General features: G+C 46.9%; 1 protein-coding gene across 1 annotated transcript; it reads right to left on the reverse strand.

Moving 5' to 3' along the window:
• Positions 1-606: 606 nt before the first annotated feature.
• On the reverse strand, positions 607-14,176 carry si:ch211-282j22.3 (ER degradation-enhancing alpha-mannosidase-like protein 3). The gene is made up of 20 exons (XM_030354045.1): positions 13,263-14,176; positions 13,100-13,145; positions 12,257-12,357; positions 12,029-12,068; positions 11,688-11,800; positions 11,089-11,242; positions 10,365-10,499; positions 9,912-10,017; positions 9,716-9,813; positions 9,079-9,204; positions 8,857-8,940; positions 7,915-7,998; positions 7,596-7,720; positions 7,309-7,474; positions 6,649-6,806; positions 6,216-6,333; positions 5,689-5,862; positions 5,260-5,425; positions 3,026-3,217; positions 607-2,402 (listed from the first exon to the last, which is right to left on the reverse strand). The coding sequence occupies exons 1-20, from the start codon at positions 13,415-13,417 to the stop codon at positions 2,116-2,118; spliced, it is 2,628 nt and encodes an 875-aa protein (XP_030209905.1). The 5' UTR covers positions 13,418-14,176; the 3' UTR covers positions 607-2,115.
• Positions 14,177-14,963: the final 787 nt, after the last annotated feature.

The raw sequence follows: 14,963 nt of genomic DNA on the forward strand, positions 1-14,963 counted from the left end.
AATTTGTATTACCCAGCTACTCTATGGTCTATTTGTGTGCATCTGTGAAAAAGTTGTTATGATTTCTTGGTACAATTTTAATTTTTCTAAGAAGTGTAGGCTACTTGTAGGTCGTTTAAACTTGTAAACTTGAATAACGGCAATGTATGGAGTTAAAAGTTTGAATATCACACTGCATCCGGTGTGCTCCAGCAAACCACCTTGAGACTTTAGTGCCCCCTAGTGGTGGTTTTGAAACGGTGCGCTCACTCTGCCTTTTTGAGGAAAGTGATGGGGGTTTGTGCGCTATTGACGCTTCCTCAAATAATACCTGAGGTTTTTTTTTGCCGAGTTTTCTATATATTGATACTTTATCAAATGTGTTGCTTGGTAACAATTATACATATCTAAAAGTTGCATTTTACAAGTTTACTGTCCTCAATTCCATTTCAGAATCTAACAAAAATCCTGTTTTAATGTTACCTTTGACAAAGTTAAATTGCTCATTTCCTATTGGGGAGAGTTGAAAGCATTTGATCATAAAAATCGTTATCACTGTAAAAAACTTTACGGTAGGAAAAGCAATACATGTACTATGTCGTTGAGATTAAATATTTCAAGATCAAATTATTTTTTGATTGTTATTTGAAATTTATTGACAAGGCTTAATCAGTGGTACATCAGAAAATAAATAAGTCAGATTTCAGGAGAATGATATGAGAATGAAATAGAACATGCATTCATTTGGCACTTTTCCACTTCACCAACACAAAAAAAAAAAAAAAAAAAAAAGCAAAAAAAAAATGTGTATCTTGTTAACAGTAATGGTGCTGGACCACTGACTCAGTCTTGAGGTATACAAGTTGGCAATGCAAGCGTACACAATAGAACAAGACTCCTAAATTGAGAGTATGCTAAGACTTGAAATGAGCAGCAGCACTTTGAAAAGGTCCACTGAAGAGAAGCCACATTGTGGCACCAAACACTGTCTGCATAATGGTCACACAACACCTAACCCAGTCAAAAGCATCTCACACAAAGAACATGCAGTGAACTGTGTTGGGGATGAAGTGAGAAAAGGAAAAGGACAGTCAAATGAACAGTATAATCCTTGTTTCTTGCATTTAGGGAAAATAGAAATGAATGGATGTTTTCGTAATAATGCCCTTTGTAAGGATTTCCATTTGGAGGTTTTTGTGAATGTGTTTGTGTTTCAACATGGGTGAAACAATGTCCGGACGGTGAAGGTGAAGAAAAATGAGTCTGAGACATTAACTATAACCCATTTTTAACATTGGACATGATCATGGTTAGCGGTTACAGTAATCATTCACAAAAAACACACACACACACACACACACACACACACACACACACACACTCTTGAAATTCCCTGAAGTTTGTCAGACGGTATAAAATAAACTAATACAAGTGTTTCCAAATTGGCCCCATTTTACCCTTCATAATTGACATATTAATGAGCAGGTTTGGACCGATTCTAACAACGGGCCACATATGCCGTCTCTAGAAATGAAACAGTAATGCTCCTGAAGAGGAGATTGTTCCACACAATCATGGCTGACCGCTGGATGGGGGGGGGCCCAGCCAGCTCCTTCCTGACTATCATAATTAAAGTTCCAACAGTCACAAAAGGTGCAATCTAAACCATACACTTGCATTGCATAAAAAACAACAACTAAATACAACTTGTGGTGATTATGTTCTCTAGAGTAAGGTACTTATCATCCTCATCATCATCATCCTCATCATCAGGACCATATAGAAAGTTTGATGGCCTATCTTAGGGCTTTACGGTCTAGCGCGTCCATTTCTTCCACCAGCTGTATGCATATAACATTGAATTAACTAGTTACGCCCCGTCAAGCATCCACCACTCACAGGCAATTAAGGGGCCTGGGTACAACCGGACAACTAACTAGCAGACCAACTGGTTTTTAGTTTGACTCCCCCCCCCCTGACCCCTGCCCCCACCCCATTGCATGGCTACGTCTATGGCAGGGAGGGCCATGCTGTCCTGATACCTGGGAGGGGCCGGTGTCGGGTTAGGGGGCCCAGGCCCGGCCAGTCCGAGGAGGAGAAGACATCCCAGAATATCCAGCTAGGGGGGGGGGGGGGTCAAGGCTGTTCAGAACCCGCCGGCGAGTCGCACAACGCCGTGTCTTCATCGTCGGCGCCCGACGCCTTTTCACAGTTTCTTTGCGACTCTGCGTCCCCTACCAGCTGCCCCTCCTCCTCCAGAGGCTGCTCTTCCTCCCCCTGCTCCTCCTCCTCCTCCTCCTCCTCCTCTTCCAGCAGCATCTCTCCCTTCTCCAGGACGAACTCCAGGGTCGGGCCCTCCGCCGCCTCCCCTTCCCCCGCCAGCCGGAACTTGATGTTCACCCCCAGGGGCTTCTCAGGCTTATCTGGGGAGCAGAGGGGATATTACCATGACCTCCGTGTCCTGCATCTCAAGTACCTCAAACAACGACACCGATAACAATGTACAGCAGCGTTCACTGTGGAGCGTGTGTTTTGGGGTAGACGGCTGGTGGAAGCAGCCTCACCTGGCCCGAGTCGGACTGATTAGACTCTGGGGCTGACTGAGGCTAAGGTTTAACCAGCCATCGTCACACCAACGTCACACCAACGTCACACCAACGTCACACCAACGTCACACCAACGTCGCACTAACTCGCACTAACTAAAGAGCTCTGACGTGCTGGCTCCTGAGCACCTGCTCTGCCCGATACAATTCCCGCCATCTGTGCAAATCAACCGGTTTACACATCCTCCGTCCTGGGGTCCGGATGAGCCCAGGGGAGCCAGCGAGGTGGAGGGTGGCGTGGGGGACCGACCGCTACGTTTACGTTCACACGACTTAAGCCAGGACTGCGTCGAGAGGAACCCTCCTAGGGTTCCTCTCGACGCAGTTCTGGCTTAAGTCGTGTGAACGTAAACGTAGAGCGACGAGGTTCCTCGTCGTGTGAGCGTAACCGTGGGGGTTTTGCATCGTGGTTGGGAGTCATGGTGAGCGGTCGGCCCTCACCGTGCCCCAGCTGCCGCTCCTTGGGCAGCAGCAGCACGTCCACGTTGTGGTGCTCCTCCAGGGCGGTGGTGAGCAGCGCCCCCTCGCGGCTGAACAGGAACACCAGGGGCAGGGTGAGGTCGGCCGTGGAGTCCCCGTCGCCCACCATCTGGAACAGTGGGGAGTCCTCGATGTTGCTGCCGTCCCGGTGGTCTGGGGAGGAGAGCGGGGCGGGTGTTTAATGGCGCATTTCCACTGCAGGGTGTGGAACGGATCGGATCGCAAAGGTGCGGGTCGGATCGCGTTTCCACCGCCAAAAGTGGGCGTGACCCGGACTTTGCCGTACCCGTTCCGACCCCATTTTAGGTACTCCTCCGTTGCGGTACCCAAAACGAGACCAGACGCCTGAAAGGGTACCCTGGAATTCTAGCTACACCCCCCCTCCGTTGATTGGTCGACAGAATCGTCACTTCCGGGTGACGCGGGGATAAAAACAAACAAACAGTAGCCTCGAGGTATTATTCTTTACAATTAACATGTCGCGTAAAAAGCTTGCTTGGGCGAACAAGGAGGTGGAGACGTTCGTCTGCATTCTTGCGGAGGAAGACATTGTTTACGATGTTTACGTAGCTGCCGCGGCGATCGACATCCGGCCTACCACAAAGGGTACTGTCGGCGGTGGAAACGCGACCTCGGAACTGAGCTGGGCTATACCGCCCCCTCCCTACCGCCCCTTTGCGATCCGATCCGTTCCGCACCCTGCAGTGGAAACGCGGCATAACGTTTGTGCTTTGCGTCGGGGAAGATAAAGGAAGATGCCTTAGTGAGACTTAGGGGTGAGGTTATGGAAACTGTGGCTGGAACCAAAAATGAACGCTATGTATACATGTTGATTTCGGGTTCGTTTCAAGGCGATTCAGTCTCTAAGGTAGGGGTGGGCAACTGGCGGCCCGCGGGCCATAACTGGCCCGCCAGACATAATATCTGGCCCTCCAGATTATTCTGAAGTTACATGAACTTTTTTTTTATATCGAATATCCGTATTTGTTAGCTTAAATGTAAATGTAATGGGCCGGATACAGCAAACTCTTTTTTCTTTCAAAACCATTTTTTTATTTAATTGTATAAAATCCTGCTACTACTCCTGGAAGGTTAGAGACACACTCGTCACGGTCACGCGTAAGATTAAATGAAAAGGAAGCCCCCTCTATAGGCCTATATAGAACAACCATGGCGACCCGACATTACGTATTTTTTTGTGATACTGCATGTAGAGAAAGGCAGGAGCTGTTGACAAACGTTCACAAAAGATTTAAGACGCCAAGCTCTGAGACTTTGCAGTTTAACGCAAGTAGAGTCTCTGGCTACTTCGCCTACAGCTCTTCTAAATGCTGAGTAGGCTAGGAACCGAGGTTTGTGTGTGTGCGCAGTCAGTCAGCACCCGCCATGGTGTGTGTATATGTGCGTGCAGTCAATCAGCACCCTTCGGGGTGTGTGTGTGTGTGTGTGTGTGTGTGTGTGTGTGTGTGTGTGTGTGTGTGTGTGTGTGTGTGTGTGTGTGTGTGTGTGTGTGTGTGTGTGTGTGTGTGTGTGTGTGTGTGTGTGTGTGTGTGCAGTCAGTCAGTCACCGTGGTGTGTGTGTGTTGTATTGTGTTGTGTGAAGTGTTTTAAGAGTGGTTGGCTGCTTTTTTTTAGGTGCGCACTACTGCCCTCTCTCCAGCATAAGGCCTTTCTACACTGCCAAGCCGGGTCGGTCGAGGCTTGGCACGCCCGGCGATTACAATGTCTTATCTCAAGTTTCCTGTGTAAAGCCCGCGCCGTCCTTCACGGCGCGGCCTGTCTTGGTTCACTGGAAAAAGGAGTAATTTGCATATTCCCGAATGTTTTTTTGCAAGAATGGGTTCACGTCTGAGTGTAGGCTACAAACGTGATTAACTATTTACAAGTGCAAAAACGTCAACATATTCTTTATTTTGCTGACCGCTTTTGGGTAAGGGACGGGTTAGGGTTTTTTTATCCCGACAAAAGCCTCGTAAGGACAGTTCACAGTTGCACCATGCACACTTCAGCTTACAACAGCTCTTTATCTCTCCCGTTCCTAAACACAGCAATCTGTTTTCTCCCTTGTTATTGTGTGGAACGTCGCTTTAAGCCACATTGTGTTTTTAATGTTTTCATATTTCTGGATCGACAAACTTAACTGAAAAGTTAAGGCTACTCAGCTATGAAGAAGACTATGAAGGTGTGCTACTCACCGATGAAGATGACCCCCGTGGCCCCAGCCTCCTGTAGCCTGCGGGCCTTCCCGGCGAACATGCAGTCCCCGCGTAGCGCCAGTGCTATGTGGCCCCTCAGTTGGTCGGCGTTTTCTATTGGTCCACACGCCGTGTAGGGCGACGCCTTCATGATGCTGCCCTTCACCTGGTGAGCGAGTGAATGTCCGGAGGATGAGTGGAAGAGAGGTTGCATCCAAAGAACGATAAAGTGATGATCAAATGCAAAAAAACATAAAATACTCATATAAAATATACTAAATCAATATAAAACAAAAGGCTTGTATTAAATCAATTTCATAAAACTGTATCAACACCTCCAAACTCTAATCGGCTTTGGGCTTTTACTGTGAAAAGCCTGGAAGACAAATTTGATCAAATTGCGTTTAATGTCTGATCCGATGTACTGACGCCGTGCTCTTGCTTGGTGAGGTCCATCCCAAACTTGGCGGGCCCGGCGGTCAGGACCGTCCTCCCGAGGAAGGGAGGGGAGATGAGCTGCACGATGTGGGGCACCACCTCCTCCTCCTCCACAGCCTGGCTCAGCTGGGCCACCAGCTTCACCCGGTACACCCCTTTGTGCTCCTGCAGCCAGAGGTAGGACGACTTCATCGTCAACTCAACAGAGGAACTACGCACTTCAATATATTTGGGAATTCCAAACGGCGTCGCTCCCTGTATTACATGCAATGTAACGTGTATGGTGATACAAAGCAGGGACACTATATTATAAAATTTTACATTTCAATATAATTTATTCACCTACATTGCAGATTTACGGGGAACATTTCACTTCCTTTGAACAGGAAGTAGACGTGTGAATCGGCTTTGTTTACCGTTTTCTGGGGTCTCTGATATTATTACACTGGCGAGCCCTCTCCTCTCCATCCCTCACCATGTCTGCAGTGTAACCCCACAGAGGTCCGAGCCAGGCCTACCTTCAGGCCCCGGGCCTCCCCCAGGGCGGCCTCGTTCATGGGGGTCAGGGAGATGCCCATGCTCTTCAGGAACTCAACCGGCTCCATGCCGTCATCGTGGAGGGGCAGCTCAATCTCCCTGTGGCAACCACACGCACACACACAACTTAACACCTCAAAGAAATACAACTCCCACACACACACGACAAGCTGTAACCCTCCGCCCGCCCCTGTGACAACAATACACACGTTAACCCTGCAAAGAACGACAACTCCCCCACACACACACACACACACACACACACACACACACACACACGTACACACGACCAGCTGTAACCATTCAACCGCCCCTGTGACCACAACTAACACATAAACACCACAAAGAACTACAACTCCCACACCCGCATGACTAGCGGAACCCCTTGGCCACTGTGCCTGGGTAGACACACACCTGACGGGTATGGAGTTGAAGGGGCGCCCGACCCCGGTGAGGTACTTGTAGCCGTCGCGGATGGTCTTGGCGAAGGACGGGTTGTTGGGGAAGAGGGTCTGCACGCTGGGGCAGGAGTAGGTGAAGGGGTCCTCCTCGTGGACCACCGGGGGCGCGTCCTACGGCAACAGACAAGACACACTTTTAGGAAGAAGGGAAGAGGTGCTTGGGGAAGTCAAGCTCACAGGCGGTTGTGTTTCCTAGTCAGTTGTTGTGTTCTACTGGGGACCCTTAATGTGTTGAGTACATGAGCGGTGAATTGCTTAATGGGGTTAAACTAAGCAAATCTCAAGAGTTAGTCATTCAGGCAGAAGCACTCACCCCCAAACATATTAATCCATTTAATATGTTGTTATAAATTAAAATAAGCAGAAAGACCTCCCCATACACAAAACATTTCAATCTAGCGTTGAGTGAGTGAGTGAGTGAGTGAGTGAGTGAGTGAGAGAGAGTGAGTGAGCATGTGCGCCTCTGTGTGTGTGTGTGTGTGTGTGTGTGTGTGTGTGTGTGTGTGTGTGTGTGTGTGTGTGTGTGTGTGTGTGTGTGTGTGTGTGTGTGTGTGTGTGTGTGTGTGTGTGTGTGTGTGTGTGTGTGTGCATGCATGCATGCGTGCGTCCTCACGGTGGCGTTGGCCCGGCAGGGTGCCACGGTGGTGGACAGCGAGACGGGCAGCAGGTGGGCCTCGGTGGTGAAGATGTAGTCGTCGATGTCGAAGGGCAGCTGGCTCTTCTCCGAGAACAGCAGGTACAGGTACTTGAACATCTCGGCCAGGAAGAAGGAGTCCATGCTGCGGGCGAGCCACGCGTTAGCATGCATCCCAGTAATACTAAAGTAGCCGTTTAACTCTGAGTCGTTTTGGATCCGTCAAGCCATAGCATCCAAGAAATGAGTCATGAGCCAGTCATTACCGGTCTTCGTGGGTCCCGGTGCGGACGTCCTGCACGGCAGCGAAGCCGCAAGGCACCCTGGCATAGGCGTTGAGCTTCTCCACGATGGACTGGCCCACTCTGAGGTAGTAGGGGTCCCCTGTGGCCTGTGGAGGGCAACATGCAGCCTCATCAAACCGAACACAGCCCCTCAGAGGTTCTGGGAGGTAGCGCCCTCATAGACTAGTTATGAACAGCTGGTTCCTATAGTAATCTGATGTATGTCACGCTTTTACAGAGACTGTTATCAAGGTCTTATTCATATATACCCGTGTAACCAATATGATGAATATGCGCTTACCTTATAGAGGTAGTAGGTGCTCTCTGCAAACTCTGGCCTCAGTGGATGTTGGCCCCAGTGAACTCTGAACTCTGTGGTAAAAGCCTGCATCAAAATGGCAAAATTTGTTAAAGCTGTTCAGTCTAAGCTCCATTATATAATTGCCAGTTGTTATCCATTCTTTGTTTGCAAGTGTTGAGAAGAGGCTTTAGGAGAGGCTAGAGCAAGGGGTCAGCAACCTTTTCAACATGCAGTGCCAGTTTGACATTTCCTCGTTAATGAGTGTGCCTTAAGCAACAAAATATATAAAAAATTAAGCTGAATTATGACACAGCAACCAAAAACATTTCCAGAAGACCTGGAATTGTACTATTTCCATATAGCCCACAATCATGCATCAACAATTTAAATGTTTTTTTGGTTGTTATATTTGCAACATGGGCTTACAAATTATAATTATATATAACACCATTTTCAGAAACCTATTCAAAAACATATTTGCACTGTGAGAAATGTAAAAAACAAGAGTAGATGAGAATGTTGGAACCATCCACATCAATATCTTTATGACATGTACAGCTTTGCAAAACCATGTGAAGGCGATGCATACAGGCCACTTCCGAAAATATTTTAAATATTTTCTTCTCTATTAATCACAACATAGGTTTAAAAACTATTAATTGATCCCAATTCAGAACACTGCTTTCTGTAACTAATTAAATCATATTTGCACTGGGAAGAAATGCCCAAAACAGAATAAAGTGCAAAAAAGAATTGGTAGTAATGATTATGCTGCCGTATTGTTCTGTGACACTTTTTAATAATAATTATAAAATTAAAATAAAAAATGTTTTTTTAATTTTTCAAGTGTGCCAATGATAATGCTGCCCGTGCCAGTGGTGGCACGCGTGTCTAGGGTTGCCGACCCCTGGGCTAGAGGATCAGCTCGAGGATACCCCATACCTCTGGTAGGAACTTGTGCTGTTTGGTGACCTGGTAGAGCATCTCATGTGTTTCGATGGCGGGCTTCAGATCTCCTCGTAGAACCTGTGGGGTGGAGGGCATTCATCTCTGTAACCATAAGATGGCAGAAGGCAGTGATTGCAGTCGCGCTAGTAATCCAGCTGTGGCGCTGCACCGCTGATGGGAGCAACCCAACAGATAAGAGAGGCCGCGGGCACTGACCTGCAGGCCGGGGAAGAAGGCCAGGAGGGAGTCCATCCAGCTACGCACGCTCACGGTGGGGTTGTGCATGTGCACGTTGAGCAGCAGGGGGGGCTGGCTGATGTACTTCATGATGGCGCTGTAATGCTGCAGCGAAGGAGCGAAGGAGAGCAATAGCTTAAGAAAAACAACCTCTTATTAAAGACATTGGGGAGAAGGTAGGGGTTACGACCGAATTACACTTCTGCGTTCAGCATTTATGGCAAGCTCCAAGAAGATCTGTGTCGAGTACACAGCAATTTAAATGGAGCAGACTCGGTCTTACAAATATGAACTGGCTCGTGGGTCAACATACATTTAGGGCCAGGAAACGCAATACTGGTGTACATGTGAATGTGACGTAGAAGTATAAGTGCAGGCCCCTCTGCAAACTTTTTATTCAAAACCAGTCAGGACTATTAGACCAGGGCTATAAAACAAGGGCTGTAAATCCAGATATGTAAATCAAGTTTTAGGTTGGCTTTTCCACCAGACTTCCCTAACCCCTGCCAAAATATAGCAAAACCACTGTGGGACGTTATTCATCGCTTTATCAAACCATAACAGGCCAAGAGACAGTAGAAAGAGAGCCATATTTAACAGTAAAACATGGACTTACAATATTGAATCTTTCCAGGAACACACTGTCTCCCAGCAGGATGTAGGCCTTCATCAGGTACTCGTAGTAGGAGTCGATGCCAGCACCAACTCCACTGTCTGCAAACACAAAGGGCGAGAAAGTGATCATTAGTTACATCTGAATAACATTTGCTACCAAGTCGAGCACATGTTCACATGTGTTCTGTGAGCCTCACCTCTGCGGACCCAGTCTCCGCTGTGTATGTTGATGACGGTCCCGACCAGGTCACTGCCCCTCTGCCTCTTCTCCCAAAGGACGTCCAGAGCCTTCCTCGCGTGTTCCTGTGAGAGACGGTAACGCACGGGTGGAAGATGACGCCAACCACCAACTGATGTTGTCATTGTGATCCGCATTACGTCAAAAAGCATGTGTTGCTTCATTGGAACACATGCTTCATCGGGATGAGCAGAAGTATAATCAAAATAATAACAGACATCAGAAGCGACCAATGAGATACAGCGACCCATTCTTCCCGTCTTCCTCCCACACAGGTGCTTAATGTTAACTACGAGTGTCACCGCCCACCTCGGCGTTGGGGTAAGCCCACGATAATCCCTGGCCGTCAAAGCCCCGTTCTTTATACTTTGGCCACATGGGCGGGGACTGCGTCGCCGAGGCGACCACAAACCTCAAACACTGTTTCCCCGGAGAGCCTGCTGAGGGCGGCGAACTCCAGGATCATGGTGCCGGCGCAGGCGGTGCAGGTGTCCGACTCGGTCCCGGTGCGGGACAGAGGGCTGACCACGCCGTGCTTAAGGTTCACCTGGACGCCGAGAGTTTAGTGTTATGACACACAAGATGGTTTACGTAAAGATTAGTTATGCTATGGCCGTTTGACTTTGGATTCGAATTACTTTTCGAACGAGGGAATGGATTGTGCCTGCTCACAATGCGATAACAAAACTGTAGTTCTCCATCAGATGAACAACCCCAAAATGTGCTCATTGTTGCTGATGGATTTAGACTTTTAGATTGCAGCCCACTCACACTTGTGGTTGTGTGCCGCGTTGCTCTTTTAGCCAAATCTAGAATCATTTATTATTCCAGGACTTTTGTTTTATTCTATTTGATTAAATGTTGACAAATCTGGCGTCTTAAGTCCAAAAGTAAATTTGTAGTGCGACAACGAAATAAAGAAACAGAATAATCATATTGTCATATTCATATTGAGGACAAAGCACCCATAAAAACACTCCGACACCAATGTATTGCATCCGTCCCAACTCGGCCGTGGCCTTCGAGCTCAGGACTGAAGGGGGCAATTAAGTATATTTGAAAATCGGCGGCAACCTTTGCCTACGCAATACAATGCGAGAAAGCCCCTCCTCCGACCGTGAGTGACGGTGTGTTACCCGGGGGTAGGGAAGGCCACTGGTGGTGTTGAAGGCAGGCAGCAGCCTGTGGCCCAGCTCCTTTGCCATGTGGAGCAGCTCGTCCTGGTACCACTGCATCCTGTCGCCCCGCTGCCGCAGCATGTCGGCCATCACGTGGGCCCCCAGGAGCCCCCTGGAACCGGCACCCAGGAGGACACACACCATGCAATTCAGTTTAGTAGACGCTTTCGATCCACGGCGTGCGTCGTGCAGCGGGCTCCGATCACAGACTAGTGAGGGTAGGGTCTTAGGCGTTTTGCTCAAGGATGCCTACAGGGAGGCTGTGGACATGGTTGTTCTTTTACAACTTAGTAAGTGTGAAGGAACTTCCTCACCGACTGTAGCCGCGGACATCGTGATCCACCTCCTAGTTAACTATTGACAATTTAGTGCTAGTCTGTAGCCTGATCTTCTGGTTCTGCTTATATTGGTATAGCTTTATAGTTATATAAATATGTTATTTGCATCTTTTTTTATTGCAAGTCAAAGTCAACATGCTTATTTGATTAGAGATAGCAATGGAATAAACATTGGGGATTTTTAGACACATTCAAGTGTTTTCGTCGGATATTACATACCCCAGCACTCTGATGTTGGTCTCAAACACAGAGACCACAACATCATTGTCCAGCCGCACGTCCTTCAAAGTCTTTCTCACCCCCTCTTCGAATTCATCAAGCTTGTTCAATACCTGTGAACACACACACACACACACACACACACACACACACACACACACGTCACACACACTTTAGGTTTGCATTTGATTAAGGCATGCAAGCCTAATATAAAACCATCTGACCGGTAGTCAAATGATTCTGCTGTCTCGCACCTCCGTATTGATTCAGAGTACACACTTCACAAGACGCCAGCGTACAGATACTACCTCTTAAAAAAGTAAAGTAGATAACTAACTCACCACCAAGGTATCGAGGGTGTCGATCAGCGTCAGAGAGAACCTACAATACGAAAGGAAAAATTAGTAGAGACTACCGACCAAGGAAAAACATCAGAAGAAGATAAATCGTAATTAAAAGCGACTATCAATTTCCCTTGGAAACAATGTAGACCTTGTTAAACTGTAGCTGTCCCTTTAGCTGTGGTGTCTAAGCCGGTCACAGTAACACGACTAACAGCCTGAACTTACTTCCCCAGGGAGTCGTCTATGTCTCCTCGGTTGGGTTCCAGACCGCGGACTCTTCCACGACAACTCAAGGGCATCAGCTCATCAGCTGGGTAGGCGTATTTCTGGAGCAGCACAGAGAGACAATGATTCAGCCGTGTTCCTCATTTGATGTGAATGGACCAAGCCTTAACATCCGCTGCAAAAAGTTTTTGCTTCTGTATTCAGAAAGAGGATCGTTAAAAAGGTGATTGTGTCTGTGTTTGTAATGTCAGGGGGACACGTAAAAACGATTAACTAAATTATTAAAATGTTACCGTTTCCATTGGCTTTAAAGCCAAGCTCTATTTTATGACAAAATAAAACAACATCCGTGGTCATTAAATCCACTCAATGGACCCAATCGAGACTATCAAACACGGCAATGGGTCTTATCAAAACATGTCTTGTAATAACTGATGATTTCATTGGTGTTACTGAATAATAATATAAAAAGTTGAGGACAGAGGCCCGAATTTGACTTTAAACCAGTGGACCTTAGCTAGTTAACAGGGAAATATATATTCTTAATTATTATTACTCAATTGACAACTGCAGGCACAAGCCAACATTAATCATTCTACAAATGGGAGCAGATGTGAAAGAATATTTGGCTGTTCTTCTGCTCTCCCATTTTTTAAGTAACTCACTGCTGGGACCAGGAACAACCATCAGGTAAGGTCTGACTTCTTATGTCATGACAGCCAAAACTAGTCTTGCTGGCTAGCAACACCCATTAGCTACTACAAATGTGTTCAAATGTATGATTCAACATGCACATGGCCCATCCAAAACATATTAAATTCATTCAAAGTTAAACTTCCTTACCATGTAGCTTCCGTAAGCATGGTCAAACATCTCAACAACCTGATCCCTGGAAGAACACAAGTAAAAAACAAATGTTCAAATAATAAGAGAGGGAACAATATAAGTTGACAATGTGTGGCTTGATAACATATATGGTAGAAAGCCTAACACTCATGTCATCTACCTGATAACAGACTTCTCCTCTGGTGTCATGTGTTGGCTCTCGTGACAACTCGCCCATCCACAAAGAAGTGTGAGAAGCAGAGTCTTGAGCATCGTTCCGGGGACCAGAGGGTAGCCTCGACCCGCTGCCGTCCAGCAATTACCTACTTGCTTCATTTATGGTCAGGCTGTTTAGTGTCAACGGACACCCACCCTATTCTAGCCAAGCGTCCACACAAACACTACAATCGAGCAGAATGCACCCCCTCCAGAATGGACATCATGCTCTGAGGTACGAATGGTGTGATGGGTGTAAGCTTGCTTACTTCTATAGGTTAACTTCCAGGCGGTGGGGTCATGTGTTCACCCTGTAGACGCATTCAACTGTACTTAACCTCATAATGCCGATACTCCAAAGGTATACAATTTAATCCATTCGCTAGTGAGGTGCCCTGTAGAGCATGACCTGCCAAGTGTCAACGTTAGTAAAAGTCACAAAGCCAAGGGAAAAACAGCTGGCTTCTATAATTGACTACCGTTACTTGTGTTACCGATACTGGGAACATAACATGCCTGTACCAAACCAGCGGCTTAAACAATACGTGAGCCGGGGGGCTAACGCTAGCCAATCAACAAAGAGACAGAGTGGGTCCGTAGTGTAACATCAAGGCTAGCTTCGGTGGACTCCGGTCGCTATCTGACCCAATGGAACGGGTCGTAAAGCCCGAATCCTCTCCGTTACAGCCGCCTGGGAGATACATGACCCAGACCTTCGCTGACACGTAGCTGGAGCCCGGGATCTCTGGCTGGCTGTCGTGTGTCGCGCTGTCACAGAACTGTCAGGCTCCTTCTCTCGCCAACGATTAGCCTTGACCCACTTCCTGGGAGTCTCCGAAAAACACAGTCAGACGTCATCGATTGTGATAAGCGTTGTGATAGGTGGATAGTAGCTTCGTTCTCATCTCGCGTTTATGGCGAGAGAGAGGGCGGGGCGCTTGTGGGAAGTACGAGTCCGGATATAACGTTGCAGCAGACCGGTATAACGTGACAATTAAGGATCCTCTCTCTATTATTAGAATAAACATATAATGAGGAATTATCTGCTATGATTGGTCGTTATGCCTAAGCGTTGACAAAAGTTATTTCAGGAACTAGCAGACCAGACTTCTCTCTATCGTCAATATATTTAACGAAGATATCAGAATTACTTTTAATGGTCTTTACGCACATTTTGATTCGAGTTGAAAGGAGAAGTTAGAATTGACATTGACATGCAATGCAATAAAATCTTTGTTATTCTTTTATGAAAGTTGATTTATATTGATTGAGTTATGATCATAAATTAATACAGATTTCTGTTTGTTGTCCAAGGGATGGTTGCAGAGGAGCAGCAGTTGTAACTGTACCGTTGCATGTGTGTTAAATATGCCTACATGGCTTGACTTTAAAGGGCCTGCATTAAGTTAGTATTATAAGAGCGATGTATCCGTTATAAAAGGTCCATGGGTGTTACATTAAGTGTACCTACATTAAGTGTGTAGATATAGGAGCCTCTAGCGGTGAGGATGCAGATTGCCATTTCAATAAAGTCAGGTTGACTTTATCATAATTATACAAAAACGAATCTCTAGTTTACACTGTACAAATCAACCCGTTTTTATATTCCTATGCTTTGGTTACACCAGTTTTGACTGTATACTAACTATATTCTATACCTCAAGTC

This window comes from Gadus morhua, chromosome 4 (genome assembly GCF_902167405.1).
Source record: "Gadus morhua chromosome 4, gadMor3.0, whole genome shotgun sequence".
Lineage (NCBI taxonomy): Eukaryota > Metazoa > Chordata > Actinopteri > Gadiformes > Gadidae > Gadus > Gadus morhua.